Raw genomic sequence first — 21,440 nt, forward strand, 5'->3', positions numbered from 1 at the left:
GGGAAAAATGCAGTTAAAAGCACATAGAATTGACGCATGTCAATACACCCAAACTTACCCTATTACTTGCCCTCAGGTAATCACATGGCTCAGCTTGGATTATTATGAATTGTATCCTACTCCTGTAGGTTTCTAACTATTCAACCTATTAATCAAGACTAAATAGAAATGTTTAAATGTCATTAGGATCAATTACCTTTAATGGTTAATTACTTGATAGTCATTAGGATCAATTACCTTTAATGGTTAATTACTAGATATTTCCTTAATTTCTATCATTACTTCCTAAAGAAGATTCCATAGATCCCTAAATTGTGTGATTTAATGTTTCTTTCGCTAACCTCAAATGTCTTTAATTCAGTTTCAATGGATTTTAGCTAATTCAATGTTCACGTAACTCTTGCCCTTGAAAAAACAATTTAAGTTTTCACTAAATAATCAAGACAAAGTTTATCACTTAAGTCTCACATGGCCTCTTCTAATTTTTTTTCCATGAATTTTTATTGTGCCAACCTCAAGCTTCTCCTCAGGGATTTTTCACTTTTTTGTTTTTTATTTTTCTTCTTTTTCTTTTTCTTTTTCTCCTGAGAATTACTATATCTGGTGGACGAATTTCACTTTTTTAACTTTTTAATTGTGAAGAAGAGTAATGTTTCTTAAATAATAAAACTAATACTTGATATTTTTAATGTTCGACCTCCAAATTATCTTTTTCAGTTAAAACTTAAGATCAAATTAATTTGGTTAACATGAATCGAAAAAGATCAAATATATTTGTGGTTTGTCATTCAATATTTAAGTCACACCTTTTTAATAATCTATGGGTTCTTTTAAGTAAAGTCTGAAGTTGTTAAGTTCTGAAATCAAATTATTAACTCACTAAAGTTAATCTTTTCTAATGATATCTATCTGCTTTCAAAAATTCCTTATAAGCTTATCAAAAGTCCTAGTAGGAGTTTAAAAAATGAGGTTAAATCTTTTGTTAAGTTATGTGAACTACCTATCAGGTTCATAATGAGGCAATGTTTTCGCCCCCCCCTCCCCCCAAACTTGTTTTTTTTCCAAAAACATATATAACAAAAAAAGTAATATTATAGATAAAATGGTAGGTCAGGGCAGGAAAAAAGGTTAAATGCATAGTCCACATGAATCTGAGCAAGTACGCATATCAGAAAGTAAGAAAAACATGGTGCAGTAAGAATTTCAATATAAGGGTTGTCACTTTGTAGAGAAATAAGATTCATGACTAATTCAAATGAATATGTAAAGTCGGTTTCAAAGCAAATTTTAAAAGAAAATGAAAAAAAAACATGATCAACACATCAGATAACACTTGAGTTATCTTCTAAAATAGTGCTTAGCTTAACGTCCTAAGCTTGATGAAAAAAACTTCCTCCAAGATCAAAATTTCAATTTAACACTCCGATCAATCGCCCAATCTTTTGTTGGTCCTAAAATTTCTACTAAGTCCTCAAATTTCAGCTTTCCTTGCAACTTTTCCTTCTGAGTTCAATAATATCCATCCTGAGGGTATGTAGGGGGTTTATTCAGACGATCATTCTTAAGGGTACTTTCTAAATCTAAAATTCTCCAAACTAATTCTCCTTTTTGCAGCTTATTATTTTCTCCAAGAGCTGCAAGAAATGGGTCCATAAAAGGTAAATTAGGTATACTAATTCTTGGATTGGGTTCTCCCTAGATTTTCAGGCTTTGTATCAAATTCTACTGTGTTACTCTCTTGCCTAAAGATGTTTGTGGGTGACACTATCGGCTCAATTATTTTCCTCATAATGCAAGGTATTGCATTGAAAAGAAGAGCAGATTCTTCCTCATTCATCTTCCAACAAAAATCATCCAACTTAGCATGCTCTTCAGGGATCAACTCTTCAGATTCAACATTATGGCTCTCAACTAACCCTGACATTCTTTGGATTTCTAGGTTAACTAGCTGCTCCATTTGATTTTTAAGTTTCTTAATGCAGCAGTTTGGCTTTGTAATTGATTCAGTAGGTTTATTGTCAATTCAATCAAATGCTTATTTTTTTCAGGGTAGTCACTATCTACACTAAGGTTATTATTATTCCAATTGAAGCTTGGGTGGGTTCGACCAACATTAGGCGTAGGTGTTGGATTCATTCCTCAAATTTACTACAATTCTTATAACGACAGTTTATCCTCTCTAAATTGGGTTTTCGATGTGATCCAGCTAGTTCCCGTTTCCTGCTTTTGCTGGTTCCAGCTTCTGCCTGGTCTCGTCTCCCACGTCTGATCTGCTTGGTTCTCGTGTCTGATTCAGCCGGTTCCCATTTCCCACCTCCTCTCCGGCATCACCTTGAGTTTTTCAGATTTCAAAGGAAGCAGTAAAGGAGATTTCTTGATCCAACATATGGAGATTTCAACGACGGCTTCAGATCTATTCTCCATCCAGTCTCCTGCCTCCAAAGGAGATTTCTTCCAGCATATATGATCTGATCACAGGAACCTTCATCCTGCCAACCAGAAGATCTCTTCCAATAGTTGTGCTTCCACTCCTTTGATCTCAGTTCGAATTAAAGGCAGTGCACACTCTTCTCTGCATTCAAGGATCGACGACAAATCTACTGTTATTGAATCTGTAGTTTTCCTTTTATTGTTGGAATTGTTGGTTCTTAGTTTTCTTTGGTTTGATTATTTTCGATCAACCACTTTCTTGATAATCAACTTATCAGTGAAAATTCTATTAGAATGTCTTCTAAGAAAACACATGAAATCTTAGCTATCAGATTTACGTGAAAGAATTATGCATCATGGGAGTTTCAGTTTAAGATGTTTTTCAAATGAAAGGAGTTTTGGGGTCATATTGATGGGTCTTTTCTAGCGCCCACAGAGCCAAATGATCTTGATCAATTGAAGACAAAGGATGCTCGAATCTTTTCTTGAATTTTGTGATCTATTGACGCTCATATGGTGAACATTGAACAATTTACAATCATTTGATGCGGCTAAAGAAATGTGAGAATATTTGAAGCACGTCTACAATCAAGACAATACTGCAAGATGCTTTCAATTAGAACTTGATATGAGTAATTATAGTCAATGTAATATCTTAATTGAACAATATTATTCTGATTTTCTTAATTTATGAAACGAATATTCTGTTATTATCTATGTTAAGGTGTTAAAGTAGAATTTAGCTAGTCTTCAGACTATTCATGAAGTGAGTCATCATGATCAGCTTTTGATGAAGCTCGGACTTGAATTTGAAACTGTTCGGGTTGGGTTGCTGAATAGAGACCCGGTCCCTTGTTTGGATATATGTTTTGGTGAATTACTGCACGAGGAACAAAGATTGGCGACAAAAGCCTGTATCAGTGCAACTGGTGGATTATCTGAAATAGCTAAAATTGCATATGTTGCTCAAACCAAAGGGAAGAAAACAAAACAGTGTTACAGCTGCAAAGAATTTGATCATAATGTCTGTTATTGTAGTAAGAAGTTCTGTAATTATTGCAAGCAAAACAAACATATTATTATGGAGTGTCCTACATGGCATCAAAACCACATACCACAAGCCCTTTATGCTATGGTGTCCAAGTCTCACAATCTTGGTTTGACATCCACAGTTGCTGGTAATAATCAATCTGTTTTCACACCAGATATGATTCAGCAGATGATTATCTCTGCCTTTTCTGCTCTTAGCATTCAAGGGAAAGGAAAGACTTGCTTCTGTTCCTTCACCATGATTTGTTGATTCTGGCACCACAAATCATATAACTGACACGGCTGATTTATTGCATAATCAATGCCCGTATACTAATACTCCACATATTCAGATTGTTGATGGAAATAATATTTCAATTACGACATTTGGTGATATTAGCTCCCCCTTCTGACACATGTTTTGGTTTCTTCTAAATTATCTACGAACTTACTTTCTGTAAGTCAAGTGGTGGATAATAATTGTGATGTACACTTTTGTCGTGATGGTTGTGTTGTGCAGGATCAGGTGACGAGGAAGGTGATAACGAATGGACCTAAAATGTGCAGGTTATTTCCATTACAATTTACCGTTCCTCGGACTTTGTCATTAGCTTCTTCAATTGTTGAAAATAAATCTGGCACCTGACATAAGACAATTATGTCATCCAAATACTGTTGTTTTGAATCATTTGTTGCAAAGTGGTATTTTTTATTTTACAGATAAAAATTTATTGTTGAATATTCTTCTCGTAAACTGGGCAAAAATAAGACATTGTCTTTTTCTATTGTGGGCAGTCATGCCAATAAATACTTAGACATTATTCATTGTAATGTTTGAATTATACCGATTATTTCAAATGCTTAGTATAAATATTTTGTGATATTTATTGAAAATTACAACCAATTCACATGAGTTTATTTTTTACATACCAAAGCAAAAATATTTACCTGTTTCAAACCTTTCTCACATATATTGAAACTCAGTTCTCCACTCGTATTAAAACCTTACGGTTTGACAATGGTGGTGAATAAATGTCTCATGGGTTTCAAGCATTTCTTCATAACAAGTGTATTGTCTCACAAGGTTCATGTCCTTATGCACCTCAGCAAAATGCGGTTGCAGAATGAAAAAATCATTTGTTGGATATGATACGCACATTATTGCTAGAATCTTTTGTTACATCTAAGTTTTGGGTAGAAGTTTTATCTACTGCAATTTATTTGAGTAATCGTTTACGATCTTAACAATTGATGTTTAATTCTCCCTACTTTTAATTTTTTGGTAAACATCATGATTATCATATGCTACATACTTTCAGATGTATTTGTTTTGTTCATTTACCTGCCCATGAACGTCCTAAGTTGGTAACCGAGTCTGTTCGATGTGTCTTTATGAGTTACAGTCTTAATCATAAAGGTTTTGTGTGTTATGATTCGATTAATAATCGATGGAGTATCTCTCGGGATGAGATTTTCTTTGAACATGAATACTACATCTGACACTACTATACTTCCTCACTTTGACTATTCTTTTTTTGATAAACGATTCAAGTCTAGTTTTGTCTACACACGACGTTTGACACGCTCATCTCTAGTCCTTCCTAACCTAGCTCCTAAAAATGCTCCACTGATTCTTCGACGATCAACTCATCACATTCGTTATATGGATAGATATGGTTATCCTGCAATTTTAACTAATACTATAGTTCCTACATCTTATTTTCAAGCTACTAAACAAACTAGTTGGATAAACACCATGCAAGAGGAACTTCAGGCACTTCAAGGCAATCACACTGGACATATTGTTTCATGTCCTGTTGACGTTAAACCTACTGGTTGTAAATGTCTTTATTCTCTTAAACTCTGATCTGATGACTCCCTTGACAAATACAATGCAAGATTGGTAGCTCCTTGGCAATCGACGGGAATATGAGACTGATTATGAAGAGGCATTTGCACCAGTGGCTAAGATGACAACTGTCCGACTTGTTCTATCTATTGTTGCATTTAAAAGGTGGCTCTTACGTCAGATGTATGTTAAGAATGGACTTTGCACGGGAACCTCAAGGAAGATATCTATATGACTCCTCCACCAGACTTTTTTTCTACACTTTCACATGATGTTTGTAAACTTAAACGGTCTCTATAAGACACGGGCCTAGTTTGAAAAATTTCACAATACTCTTCTTAGTTTCTCTCTTATTCAAAGTCAGCATGATTCTTCATTATTTCTGTGCAAAACTGACAAGGGAATTGTGTTATTATTAGTCTATGTTGAGGATATTATGATCACAGGATCTAGTACTCAATTGATGTCTCAGTCACAAAAGCGTCTTCAGGATTCTTTTCAAATGTAGGATTTGGGGTCTTTAACTAATTTGTTAGGTCTTGAGGTTCACTCTTCTCCTGCTGGTATTTTTCTTCACCAACATAGCTATACTAAGGAACTCATTGCTTTGATCCGGCTTTAAGAAGGTCGTCCTGTCGATACTCCTTTGAAAGTGAATGTTAAATATCAAGAGAATGATGGTGAATTTCTATCTGATCAATCTCTGTATCGACAACTCGTTGAGAGTCAATTTTCTAACCATCACACGCCCTGGTATTTCATTTGTTGTGCAACAAGTTAGTCAATTTATGCAGGCACCTACACATCTTCATGTAGCTGCAATTCACCGTATTTTTTGGTATTTAAAATGTACTTCTCATCATAATTTGTTCTTTTTTACGGAGTCATCTATTAGCTTAATAGCTTATAGTGATGCTGATTGGGCTGGTTTTCTGATACAAGTCGATCTATTACTGGTTGGTGCACATTTCTCAACAATTCTTTAATTTCTTGGAAGAGCAAGAAACAAGATCGAGTGTCTAAGTCATCTATTGAATCTGAATATTATACTATGTCCTCTGCTTGTTCCGAGATTATTTGGCTTCAAGTTATATTGTTTGAGCTTGGTTTTCCTCAACTTGAGTCTACTTCTCTTCATGTAGATAATACTAGTGTTATACAGATTACTGCTAATTATGTCTTTCATGAGCGCATGAAACACAATGAAGTTGACTTTCATTTCATTCGAGAAGCCTATCAGAACGGTGTTATATCTCTTCTGATCTTCAAACGACTGATATATTTACTGAGATATTTTTTCGACGGCGTCATCAGTTTCTTGTTGGCAAATTGATATTTCTTGATCAGTCAGCATCAATTTGAGGAGGGATATCAATCAGGAGGAAATGAAATTAGACAGAATTAAGAGTTTCATTCATTGCAATGCTACATTAAATCCCTTATTTTAATTGCACGGATTCTTTCCTTTTAGCTGAATATTTAGATTAGGAATATATATTATTAAGTTACCTAAAATAAATTATGCACTTTATTATGTTTCTAAAATAGATTATACAAACTATTATTTAAAGCAATGAAAGCCAAAGAAAAAGGCATTAATCCCTTCAACTGGGAGCTGGTATTTCTCATTTATGTCCACCATCTTCAGTGTTTGCAGTGTCTTTACCTAAACTTTTGATGACGCACTACTGGGTAAAGTAGATCGCTCTGTTGGTTATGTATTCTGCTTCAACATGTCTAAATTCGTGGCACTTGTTATATTTTTTTGTTGTGACAGACTTGCGGAATGGTTTTGGTATGTAGTATACAGGGGGTCGCTTGGCGCTACGGTCTATCCACTTTGGCGGTAGTAAGTTGGTAGGAACTGACGCTGTATTTTCCGCTTCATCTTTATATCTTCTCATTATTCCCTTTGAACTTTCGAATCATGGTCGAGAATGGATTTCATCTTCCATGTTTGTAATCCACAGCCAAAATAGGCGGATTTCTCGTCGAATCTCCTCCTAGATAGGCTCGGGCATGCAACTCCTTAGTGGCAGTAGGGAGGTAAAAGCTGGTGCATGAGACTAATTAAAGGTATAAAAAATTTGATTTGGGATCACTAATTCTATTAATTAGCAAAGAGAATTTAGGGTTTAGTTTTGGAAAGGGTGGTTCAAGGTAGTGAAAAAATTTTCCAGTGGAAGGGTAAGGCGAACGCTTAGAACACCTAAGATAAGGCTAGTGTTAGGCTAGCTCTGATACCAAATGATATCGAAAATAGTAGGAAAACAATAGAAACGCAAAAAGTAAACTTTTATAAATAGGAAAATAAGGTTACAACACAACACAACATAAAACAACAACACAAACACTAATGACACAAGCAAACGTCTCTAAGGTGTATTTCAAGGGGGGTGGAGCCCGGATATGTGGAGCGGGATGGTTGGTAGGGGTGGTGGCAGCAAAGAAGTGATGATGGCAGCAAGGGAGAGTTACAAAATTGCAGGGACAATAAGTATGGATGGTCATAGGTGACCGACGACAAACGGATTGGCGGTTGTAAGGTGCTGAACAACAAGGGCAATGGGAGTGGGGGTGAGAAGTGGTTGATTGGGAGTGCTGGAAAAGAGGAGATCCTAGATGACTAGACAAGGAAGGAGGCTGTAAAAGAACGCAGTACAGGTGCGGGGATGGAGCTGGAATGGTGGGACAACGAAGGAAAACTGTTGTAGGAGAATAGGCAGAGTGCAAATGGTCGTGTTGACCTCATTTTTAGTGAGGTCCAACGATTAAATTTGTCGTACTATCGGTGTAGGGAGTATCTTTACAGAATATATCGGGGTATTGTGGCAGAGTTGACTGATGTTAAAAATGTTCCAGATATAGGAATAATTTGTCGTCAATTGGAGCTTTAGAGTCCAAGAGCTATAAGGTAGTTATTGAGATAGGCGTTCTGAGGATATGTCGTGGAGCAATGGTTTTTATGAAGAGAGTTCGTCATCAAAATCTTTACTATCTTAAAAGTCGCACAACGACTGGAACGACAGTTGTTTCTGATAATTCTTCTGACGCCACTATGTTGTGGCATATACGGCTAGCTCATGCTGGGGGAAGCTTCATTTCAGGCTTTGGTGAAGAAAAGATTGATCAAAAGAGCGAGCCCCTGCAAACTTGATTTCTGTGAGCATTGCTTTTAGCAAGAAGACGAGTATCTTTTGGGACTGACATTCACAGTACAAAAGGTATTTTAGAGTTTGTTCAAAGAGATTTTGGGGCTCAACAAAGACAACATCATTCAACGGTCGAAGATACTTTGATTTCTTTATTGAAGATTCCTTTAGGCACATTTGAGTGTACACTATGAAGCGCAAAAGCGAGGTGCTGCAAATTTTCATAACATAGAAGAAGTAGACTAAGGCTCAAATTGGTAAAAAGATCTGGTGTATCATATTAGATAATGGAAACGAATGCACTTCAGATGCATTCTTGCAAGAGTGCCAGAGAACTGGGATGAAGCACCACTTCACTGTTTGAGAAATACCACAGCTGAACGAGGTGGCAGAGAAAATAAATTAGAAATTGGTGGAGAAATTTTGATATATGTTATCCAATGTTGGGTTGAATAGAATCCATTTGGTCAAATAGCTGCAAAAGATAGACACATTCTAGAGACAGGCGTCAGGCGTATTCTAAGAGCAGGACCTATTCTAGTGCTAGACACATTCTAGTGACAAACATATTCTAAGCTGCAGAAGAAGACCCTAAAGGGGATGTGGTCAGGATATCCTGCTAGGGATTATGAGAACATGAAAATGTTTGGGTGTCCAGCTTATCACCACGTGCAATAATAAATTGGAACCACGAGCAAAGAAAATGATCTTTATTGGCTTCAGGCGTGGATTTAAGGGCTTCAAGTTATATGATCCGTCAGAAGAACGAATGTCATTAGCAGGGATGTTGTATTCGAAGAGGAAAGTTTGTTGAAAAATCAGGACTCAAAGTGAAGAGTTTTACTGAGATCATAGATATGCAGCAGAAGTTAGAAATTGATGCAACTTCATTTGTTCCATAGAGTTCATCCCTTCCGACTCAGATATCTGATTTAGTTGCAGCTCAGAAGGTATTTGTTGATAGTTCTCAGAAGGAGGTGGAAGAAGATGCTGAGGTTGAGTACAAAAATGGAAGAAGAGCTAGTATCTGTTGATAGTTCTCAGAAGGAGGTCGAATATCCCTACTCAAGAATTTATTGCTAAGAGCAGGACTAGGTGCTAGAATATTGATAGTTCTTAGGAGGTGAAAGAAGATGCTGAGGTTGAGTACCAAAATGGAAGAAGAGTGAGTATTTCTTGATAGTTCTCAAGAGGAGATGAAATATCCCTGGTCAAGAATTTATTGCTAAGAGCAGGACCAGGCGCCAGAATGTCCCAAATCCAGCTTGGTTGGGGGATCGCATTACATTTGCACTTTCAGCAACAGAAGCAGAAATTCCTTGTCACTACAAAGAACCGGTGGAGAGCTCATACTGTGATCTTTGGAGAGCGACAATGAATGAAGAGATGGAGTCTATTCGGAAGAATGATAATTGAACGTTAATGAATCTTCCTCCAGGCAGGAAGCCCATCGAGTGCAAATGGGTGCATGCAAAGAAGGAAAGATCTCACGGAACTGAGGTGCGGTACAAAGCTAGAATAGTGGCAAAAGATTTTGTGCAACAAGAAGGGATTGATTATGGTGAAGTGTTCTCCCCCCAGTGGTCGAGCATCCCTCAATCCATGTCCTCTTAGCACTTGTAGCAAAGTACGGTCTGATCTTGGAACAGCTTGATGTGAAGACCGCATTCCTACACAGAGAATTGCAAGAGATTTATATGTTGCAGCCGTCTGGATATGGAGTATCAAAAGACTTGGTTTGCAAACTAGACAAATCTTTATATGGGTTGAAGCAGGCACCACGACAGTGATATAAAAAAATTGATCAGTTCATGAGGGGACAAGAGTACATAAGGAGTCAGTATGATCATTGTGCATTTTTCAAGAAGTTGGCCAACGATGATTTCATTTACTTGCTTTTATATGTTGATGATATGTTGATTGCATATTTTAGTCAGATTGAGATTAATAAGATGAAAAATCAATTGTCCAAACATTTTGAAATGGAGTTGGGTAAAGCTATCAGAATTCTTGGCATGGAGATTCTCAGAGATAAGGCTGTTGGAAAGGTGTGGCTCTCGCAAGGAGCTTATGTTCGGAAGGTGTTGAAGAAATTTGGGATTGATGACTCAAGCAAGGCAGTGAGTCTACCCATTGCTTCTCAGTTTCAGTTGAGTTCATAGCAGTGTCCTAAAGATGATCAGGAAAGAAAAGACATGTGATCGATTCTTTATGCTAAAGCAGTGGGCAGTCTGATATATGTCATGATTTGTGCTATACCAGATATTGCACAAATAGTTGGTGTTGTGAGCAAGTTCATGCATAATCCAAGAAGAAGACATTGGTAGGTTGTGAAGTGTATTCTAAGGTATCTGAAGGGTACCGTTGATGTAGTCTTGGTGTTTGAGAAGCAGCCATCAAGTGCGGCTTTGTGTGTAGGCTACACTGACTCATACTATGGTGATATGTATAGGCGAAAATTTATGATAAATTATTTATTCACATTTACAGAAGGTCCAATCAGTTGGAGGTCATCTCTTCAGTTTACTGTTGTTTTGTCTAATATGGAGGCTGAGTACATGACAGTCATAGAGGCAATGAAGAAAGTAATATGGATGCAACAAGGCCATTGAATGACTTGGGAGTTGATTAGAAGTCACTGACGATGTTCCGTGATAGTCAGAGTGCGATATTTTTGGCTACAAATTCAGTTCATCATGCTCATACCAAGCACATTGAAGTGAGGTCCCACTTTGTTCGGGACTTGATTGAAAAAGGCAACTTCATCATGCTCATACCAAGCACATTGATGTGAGGTCCCACTTTGTTCGGGACTTAATTGAAAAAGGCAAGGTTCTGTTGAAGAAGATAAATACGAAGGAGAATCAGGTGGACATGCTCACGAAGATACTACCAGTCCAAAAGTTCACCTACTGTAGGAATTTGGTGAACATCCAAGCTCAGGACCGATTGCCCAATTGGGCATTTTGAAGAACTACGTGAGTCTTAATCCTTTTGTGAGGGAGGGTACGTAGGGTACGTAGGCAACCATCTTAGTGCAACAAATTTGGAGTTGGAGCTCAGTTGGTCATCTCTCACTTATCTGGAAGTAAGAGATAAAGTGTAGATTGTTGTATTTATGGCTTTTATCTAACGGGTTTATTTTATTTGATTTGTTTCATTTTTTGTTTCTTTTTTTATATGTTATAAGTCTCCTCTATAAAAAAAAACTTAGGGCTTATGAGAGGAGTATGGTGAGAAGTGTGATTGTAACCCCATGCCGTTTTTCTTTCTCTCCATTCGATGATAGTGGAATCTCCCTCCCCGTGGACGTAGGTGTATCGATTTAAAGCTGAACAACATAAATCTTTTGTGCTTGATTGTTATTGTGTGAATTTCTACACTTCCGCATTGTTTTTGCATAAAACAACTTACATGTAGAACATCTTTGTAGATTTATTGAGCCATGTTTTGAAGGACAGAATATTCACCAATGCCATGTTTACCGTTCATTTCCTCAATGCACGTTAAGGGGAATTTGACTAATAAGTTCTAGGTCAGTTCAACTTCTAGCGGGGAACTAACCTTCAAAACATACACTAGGAACCGTAATTAAGATGTGTAGAAGCTAAAGGAAGGTAGTATGGTATAAAACTCAGAGGACTTGACATTTGCAAATGTGAATGCCTGACCACGCACACATGATCAAAATAGGATCCATTGATTTACTTTTAATGTCACCATTTTTAGCATGGAACAAATTTCAAACACTTGGTGATCCACGCAATGCAAATTACTCGAGAGAACTTTTGTAGCGTAAGTAATAACTACTAAAAAGTAAATCTTTTTTAAACCTTATTTAATCATATGCTACTGATTAATTAAATATTTCGGCATTGTGACATTTTGTGGGGTGCTTAGATTTCCATTATATAATACTACAAAAGGAAGAGAGGAGAGATGACATGCTAAAGTAAGCAAAGGATGGACTGTATGAGTTGTGCTAATAGTAAAAAATACCTATCATTTCAAGGATTAAGATGGCAGCCACACTTACAAGGATCTACATCTAATTCTCAATGACCCAAGCCCGTCTTCATAGCTCTAGTGAATAGCTACAACGTGGGGACATCTTGGGATATCTGACACCAATATCCCAAAGTTACTATATGTTGGTCATCTCAAGTAGCATCCATGTTGCCACACTTACGTGGATCCACCACCACATTACAGCGAGGCAAGCCCATCATCATAGATCTAGTGAACGACTAGATATATTTTGGGTTACCTGACTCAAATATCCCCAAAGTTAGTACGAAGCTAGACGACTAATGGGTACCATCATTCATAACACAAGCATATCCACCATCATGATATGAGCTTGGCCCATCTTACATAGTGCCACCATCAACCTATGCAAGCAAATAGAATAAATTTGAGTTAGGATCATCAACATACATTTTGAATTTCATTATGCCAACTCCAACAATACAGCCTTCAAAACCTCCTTGGAGTAGCATAGAGAGGAGATACACAAACATAGCATTGGAGTTAAAATGAAAACAAAAATAGTGCTACTGATGACGATGGCGAATTGGATGCTTTGATCTACAAATATGGCCTCTACGATATTTATATATTGAATTATGATCCATACCAGAAGGAGGCATAGATGTTGACTTCTTAGGCATTTAAAAATGTCATTTTTCAAAGCAATAGATTAAATAAATAAACTTCATTTATCTGGATTCCAATACCCCATATCAATTGTCAAATATACTTTTAAATTATTGAACCCGATAAAAGTACCAAATATAATTTATGCCATATATTGGAATGATACTAGATATTACTAGAGGGAGCTAATAGATTGAATAAAATTATAACTTTTTGGCATATAATGTTGAACATAAAAGTGAGCCAAATATTTCAAGAGAATGCCAGCCCGTTTAAACTTATTCTTCAAAATATTCTTGATACATGTGCATGGCCATCAATGAATTCCAATATGAGAATTACTAGAACATCACTATTGACTCGCGTACTTTCTACTTTTGCTCAAATAGAAAATTGTTGGCCACTTAACTTGATTTAATAATGAAGGAATAAATAGGCTTTCAAAAGATCTAAATTACCAAAAGAACAAACAATATCACCTATATTTTTGGCTATCCCATGAAATATATTTTTACAAGTGTGACAAAGAATTGTTACTTCATTTCATATTTTTGGCAAACTGACGAAACTAATACAAAAGGAATTTCAAAAAGTTGAAGACATCAAAGTGGTTGTCGAAGACATTGCTTTTTGGACAAAAAAAATAGAAGTCATTGAGCTGTGCTAACAAAATCTAGGATTGAAAATTTGAATTAAAAGACAATAGAGCATATGTGCCACCTAAAAATCATAGGAATATTACTTTATGTAGAACAAACTTGTTCTCACTTCAGACCCCAGAAAATTGGTTGTTTAATCTGTACCATTCTATGAGCATCAATGGAGTGAAGGACGCCAGGATTTTTTTATATGCATGAGAAAGCAAAAGTCAACAACAATGCTGTAGTGTCAAGTCTCAACTCCTAATTCTTAACTGCAAGCAAATGGTAAAATGTTCATGATAAATTTACCAATCTAACCCAACTTAAAGTAGGATGCCATGAAGAGCAAGCAATCATGTACTAAAAGAAGCATCACATAGAAAAGTTTATCTACTGCACGGATGTTTGCATTTTCCAATAGATTTTCGAAGGATCTAAGTATGAGATTAGACAACCACAAATGGGCAATACGTATGATGTTTGTTTGTAGAAAGTATTCAAAAAAGGTTGCCTTCAAGAAAAAAAAGGAAAGAATTCTTGAGTGCACGATATTGGGGAACAATAGTTCCAGATATACTGACACCATCTGTAGACAAAAATCAACTTTAAATTCAGATGTACGACTCAAATGTGAAAATTATATCACTAAGTTACAACAAAAAAAACAACAACATCAAAACTACTATGAATTTAGTCTTCGTAAAGAATCTCATGCTCTAGTAGCATTCATGCACTTTTCATCATCATGAAGGCTCTACAAAAAAACTTTTCATTAACAATTCAATCTTAAAATTTTTAACAAAGATATAAAGACTGCCTAACTGTTGTATCGTTGAATTGATATCAAATATCAATAATGAAAAAGTAAATAATATATGAAACATCTTCATTACAATAACAGTGAATTTATATGTGCATATAAAAATTGGCAAGAGTGCACAATCTTTGATTAATGCGATCAAGAATATCAATTAAATTTAGATGGGCAATAAAATAATTTTGTTATAAGCTTTAAATTGCATGTAAGAAGCATATCTTAAAATATAAAACTCGAAATCCCATCACAGGAAAAATTAACTTCAAGAATAAGTTGAGCAATATAAATCATAAAAGTCTAAAATAAAACTGCTCACAAAAAATATCCAGCATGATTTCTCTTTAAAAAAAAAAGAATGAAATCACTCACCCATTCCATGGCCATTTGTAATCATTAAGAAATATTATAAACGGAGAAGTGCTTGACACAAAAGAAATCGACTCTTTGACCAAAGATTTTCCAAATTTTCATAGAAAAAAAGTTGTTTTTCTAAGTAAAATAACAAAACAAATTTAAAAAACCTTTCCCAGTTACCAAATATAAAGTATCATTTGCTAAGAGACAAAAAAAAAGAGAATAAATGCAAGTGTAATGTCTCAGTGCCAGGAAAAATCAAATGAGGGTACATGGAACAGGTCTACATGCATAAATGGACACATGAGGATAAATGGAGAAAATTTTACCATAAAAACAAACGGCTATGTAAAATATAATGTATGTGAAATATAATGTCTTCATGCACATAGGTGAGTTTCACCTCTTCTTGGATTTCTATATGCCTTACAAGGTATTAAACTATTATAAATGAAGTCTTCATGCACATAGGTGAGTTTCACCTCTTCTTGAATTTCTATACAAGGTATTAAACTATTATAAATGAAGAACTTCATCAGCCCACTCAAATAAATTGTTTCCACAAAGGTACTTATGGTAGATTAAAATTCCTGCAACAGTGAACTATACTGCACAACATCGTACCAATTAGCACAGCTTTTCATATCAAGACCAGAAAATCATATAACATTAGCTGAGAAAAAGAAAACTATACAAAACTTTAAATTTGAATTAGAAAGGGAAATCACACCAAGGTTCTGAAGGTTTGATTGATGTTTGTTATCAAAACCACAAAAACTCATTGTCATCTCATTGCAATAGGCTTTTCCATTTGATGTTATACCATATCTGTCTCAGCTACAATAATCTTTAGCAGCACATCATTATACGAAACAACCAAAATGCCCTCCTCACTCTGCGCTCTTTCCTTATTACCCCTCTCTTCAGCATTTTTTCTCTCCAACTGCTACCCTAACACTGCCAACGGGTTCTTAAGTGAAAGTGAGGCAAACCATGGAAACATGCTCTATATGGCGTGAGGAAGAAGAAGCAGAGGCTTAGTTGAACATTTACTATAAAAATCCACATGATAATACAAAACATAAGAATAAATCGAAAGATTAGCAAATTTTTACTAGCACACATAAAGCCATATAAATCTGAGCAGTGTGTGAAATAGAAACATTATTCCATAAATCGTTAAAACTCATAAGCATGATGTCATGAGCTACAGAAGATACCAAATTAATGAACACATGAAAACAAGAGTATTGGAAACCATGATCATTATAAAATCTTTCAATGCAACAAAAGATAAGTTGAATTTCCAGCTTTTAGTAATTACTTTCTTAATAAATAAATTAAAAATCACAACTTGTACCAAGAAAATCAAGAACGGAAGCTCAGCTCAAGGAGCATAATTCAGTCTATAAACAAAGATTGCAGTCAATCGTGGCCTAAGTATTTTCATTTTGAAAAAATAAAAAATAAAAACATATACAACACCTAAAATTTGTGTTCGCTATTTTAAAAATATATTGATTTATTTTAAACAATAAATAATAAAAACACCTAAAGCCACAAATCAAATATATTGTCTAAAAAAATAATAAATAGTTCTAAACAAGTTATGGAAAGTCTTAACAAATATTGATATTTATATACTACTTTTTTGTTTAAAAAACAATTTCAAAATCTAGCAAAAATAATAATTTACCATATTTTATAATGAGGAATTTAACTTTATAAGCCCCATAATAGCAAAAATTAGAGAGATATGACTGTCATTTGTTTACTAGGGTAAATATGCCAAAAAATTTGTTTTGGATGAAGTTATCCCTCTTATATTTATAAAAGTGGTTCAACCAGGTTTGTTCAATAGGTCCACATAGCTTAATGTAGATGCCATCATAGAAATCCGATGTAAGATTTCGTGATAATAGCTTGTTGTGGGCTTACCTACAAAACCAGCAGCACTGAGCACAAGAAGATTTTATGATGGGAACTCATTGGATGCTCTTTGAGGCAACTAGCAACATGCGAGGAAAACACAATTTTGTGATGGGAGCTTGCCAAGAGTTCATTGATGGGACAAGTGAAATGTCATAAGAGGTTCCATAACTGACGCTCACTGCGAAGGCAATATCAGAACCAACAATATGTGAGGAGAAGAAAAGGATATAGTGGACAACATCTCAGGACCAACTGAAAGCAATGTGCTAACTGGGAAATGAATCACAGAATAAGACGTGTGAAGGAAACTCCATAACAGGTTCAAATTTTATTCCAAAATGCACCACCATAGTTCGAACCTTGTTTCAACCTACTTCAAATTTGAAATAGTTCTAACCAAATTTATTCACCATAAACTTCAGAAAGAAGTCCATATAGGTAATTTGATCCAAAATAAGTTTTCATGCATATTTCCCAATAGAATAAATATCAGGAATTTTTTTTAAATGTTCACTATTATGAAACATATAAAGTCTAGTTTCCCTTTTAATATCATGAAAACTGAAACTGAACTTATCAGGTTTCTTAAGACACCAACAATACTGACAATACTGCAATCGTAATACTATTACTTATATAAAATTTAGAAATAATGTCATATTAATATTTAATAAACAAGCATCAATTAATATGAGAATTTGGTAGAAGTTCTAATAGCACTGCAAGGGTTTTTTTTCAACTAACCGGCAAATAAATAATGTCATATTAATATTTAATAAACAAGCATCGATTAGTATGAGAATTTGATAGAAGCTCTAATAGCACTGCAAGGGTATTTTTCAACTAACCGGCAAATGAGCAAATGAGGATCAATTGTCTATAATTTGTTGCCATGTTTCAAAATGTTAAAACTACACCACACGTCTTCGTTGGGTCACTGTCATGCTAAAAAATAAAGTATATCTAAGCCTTCATAACTAAAATCTTTTCAGGGCTTTTATTAAGCGGCGTCAATCATACAATTTAGCAGAAAAAGCTTCATGTCAAGAAAAAAAAATGTAAAAAGTTAGAAAAACAGCAAAGGAGAGCCGCACCAGAGCAACAAAGGAAGGCAGATCATTAATCGTCCCGCGCAAAGAACCCACCACTCTATCAGATTCTAATGCCTTTGCAGCAAAGCCAACTCTAACTCCACCTTCCACTTGCTCGCCACCAGTCGAATCGACAGCATTCCCAGCGGCCATCACCCTGAATCCACACACTTTCCTGAAACTCCTTCTCAGTCGACATTTACCGAACCGAAGCACTTCCAAATTTGACGCATCACCAACCTTTAACCCCCGGCCCCCATTCTGCAAGAACTTCGGCATAAATATCAAACAATAACAATGATAAGATTCATCCGAGAACAAATCGAGGAAGAAGAACAAGAGCAGAAAATTACACCGAATATTAGCGACAGAGCGGGAAGCAGAGCAAGGGCATTGAAGTTCGATGACATAGTAACCAGTCATCAAATCTCAGCACGATATTGGTAAGAAATAAGGTGAGGGGATTGCATCTTGATAAGCTTTATGACAAATGAGCAATTATTTTAGTATGGGGGTATACTCTTATGCAAATTGACAACATCTTTATCATATATATCATTCATTATATAATTTATATTTTATTTTAATGCATTTAAAGTTTTTGAACTATTTTTTTATTATTATATAATATAATTAAAGCATGATGTATTCATAAGAATACTCATTACTAAGAGAGAAATATTTTTTTTGAATAATTTAATTATATTTACTTAATAAATTAGTTCTATTTTATAAGGATTTAGTGGATGAGGTACAAGTTTAGTGGTTTATTCTCGGTTCAATTTTAATGACTTATTTTTATTATCCACTAAGTTATTCATAGTGAAAATAATATACGACATGTGATATCAAAAATAGGTATCAGGAAAAAAAGTCTCAACCTGATATAAAATATAATTGAATATCTTATTATTTTAAAGACATAAATAAGGAAAATATGTAAATTTTTAAAATTTCACTTTAAAATTAAATAATGTAAGAAAATTTTATAGTGACAATGAATGTCACATTAAATATTTTTTTCTTATGAATCTAAAATCTACCAAAGACAAATTCAAAATGCAGTGCTTGCATGCATTTGTCGATACTACATTGCTTGAGCAAATCTATACATGGCTTAGAGTCCTTATCCAAGATGAGTTGCCTAGCCAAGATCTCACAATATAATAACCTAGATCAAACTCACTAACTTGCCAAACCAAAAATGACCATGAACATGTCAATTTGCTTAGCAAACTCTTCGAAAGACAACCTAGCCTGAGGACTCACTAATGTTCTAGCATAGCACAACAATAATGGCCTTATACTATTCTCTTATACCAATAACATAACCATCTACATATAAGAAAGTAAAACCATTAGGGCCAAGTACTTATTGAGTAATGCAATATTGACAACCAAATTTATTATCAAAAAAAAAAAAATTGTAAATAAAATTAGTGCCAAAGCCACCTCATTGTTAAAAATCGTCTCATATCCTTACACAAGATAAGACTATTGTTAATTTAGTTGATAACTTTCTTAGATGTGCAAGAATATTATAATCGACTTTATCAAGATTTATTGTAGGATGATCATGTGAAGGATCATCCTAATAGAATATTAGTTTTCTTACACCAACAACTTATTTTTTTTATCTGGGTGTCATATGAGGAGATAAAAATCAACCACTAAGATGTTTTACTTCAATGATTTCATAAAATAAGGTGTTTGTGGGAACATCTACTTATTCTTAGATCATATCAAAGTATCTCTTATTGAACTGTCTAAATTCAACAAATCAATCTCAAAAGTTATGTGTTACTTGAAATTTTAAATAGGGTCATCATTATTAGAAGTTGAGTAATATGATTCATCAAATTTATTGGAATCACTAGCATTTTTTATAAGGACCAACTTTTTTAAATTATCATTATTAAAGTTATGAAAGATATTCTTATCTAATATAGACAAGACATATACATAAATTTATTGGAATCACTAGCATTTTTTATAAGGACCAGCTTTTTTAAATGATCATTATTAAAGTTATGCAAGATATTCTTATCTAATATAGACAAGGCATATACATAATTTTTTTATTAATCCATTGGATTTTGAGGTGATAAAATAAAAGTCATATAGAGTGAGAAGAAGGATGGGTTTAACTCTATTAATTGTAAATATTACATTACAAACATCATTATTTTTAGAAACTAGTGGAATCATATGATCTTGAGTTTTCATTGGCTTGGAATTCCTTTTATTCATTTTTTTTCTCTAGTTGCCCTTCAAAACCGTGGATCAACCGATATAATTTTCCTTTGAGCTTCATTAAATTCTTATAGAGAATATTTTAGGTTTTATAATAATAAGATGAGAGATTTTGGATAATAAAATTTTCAAGCTTTCTTTAAGTTTAAATGGACTAAAATATAGAAGCCTCGCCTGAGATAACCATCATGGGCCCCTAGCAAAGATCAACAAGGTATTCCTTCAAGTTGACAACTTCTCTAAACATATGATTTTTCCTATGCTCATCATTAAAAGTAATATAATCTTTAATTGCATCCTCAAGTTAATGGGGATATGGGCAATAGTTTAAATCAATGCTCTTTCCCATCACCTCTTGCTTATCGGGCTATAGTAACTAGAAGACTACCTTTTCATTAAGTTCGTAAAGATCATCTTAAATGTAACCCTTTTAAGGAACAAGTTTGATTCATTCAAAGGGGTTAGAAATTCCTTCATTATTGTTAGCTTAGATGGATGCTATTATGAAGATTATAGTGGAAACTTGTTAGCCTAAATTTGTTCCAGTTATTTTGCTTTATCAATAACATACATTATTCTGGATTTCTTTCTCATGATTTACGTTTTCTACAATTTATAATAAGTTAATTAATTTTTCATAAGTGTTAATTAAGAGACTACTTCTTCTTGCTTTGCAATAGTCTTCAAGAAACCATGTTAAGGGAGAAAGCCACTAGGTCATGAATGTCCATCAAATTGATCTCAATTATGTGCTCCTCCTACAATTGAAGTTTACACTGTATGTTTTTATTTCAGCATCTTAAAATGTAATTAACTAGTGACTCATTCAATATTTTCTTATTAATTATCAAATTTCCTATTATAACTTGATACTTGATTCCAAAGTATGCATTAAGCTGCAAGAAAACTTAATGTACCGTTCCAATGCTAAACCAGATAAATTGCTTACAACTTTTCCAAATAACATAGTAACATTACTGTTTATGTTAACAACTTGCTTTAAATTGAGTTTGATGCTACCTTAAGTTACTTATTCCATAAAGTACATTGATGATGGAGGCATTAATTTCTCAAAATATTGTACTACACCAAACTCTTTTGAGTAGGCTTGGTTTTTGGAATGGCTAAAGTCCCTTGAGAATGCTTCTTTGACTTGTTGCTCTAAAAGCTTCTTAAAATCCATTTTTAATATTATTAATGGCTTAAGGGCTCTTCCAATGCTTGCTATGAATATCT

At 34.4% G+C, this 21,440-nt stretch overlaps 1 protein-coding gene across 1 annotated transcript in view; it reads right to left on the reverse strand.

Moving 5' to 3' along the window:
* The window catches only part of LOC110027760 (protein MULTIPLE CHLOROPLAST DIVISION SITE 1), a 34,112-nt gene extending 15,679 nt beyond the window's left edge, over window positions 1–18,433 (reverse strand). The window contains exons 1-2 of the mRNA XM_020729307.1: window positions 18,305–18,433; window positions 17,955–18,212 (exon numbers count right to left, since the gene is read on the reverse strand). Coding sequence (XP_020584966.1) covers window positions 17,955–18,212; window positions 18,305–18,361 — 315 coding nt within the window. The 5' untranslated portion in view covers window positions 18,362–18,433. The remainder of the gene's footprint in view (window positions 1–17,954; window positions 18,213–18,304) is intronic.
* Window positions 18,434–21,440: the final 3,007 nt, after the last annotated feature.

The sequence above is a fragment of the Phalaenopsis equestris genome, unplaced genomic scaffold, assembly GCF_001263595.1.
Source record: "Phalaenopsis equestris unplaced genomic scaffold, ASM126359v1 Scaffold000442, whole genome shotgun sequence".
Classification (NCBI taxonomy): Eukaryota; Viridiplantae; Streptophyta; class Magnoliopsida; order Asparagales; family Orchidaceae; genus Phalaenopsis; species Phalaenopsis equestris.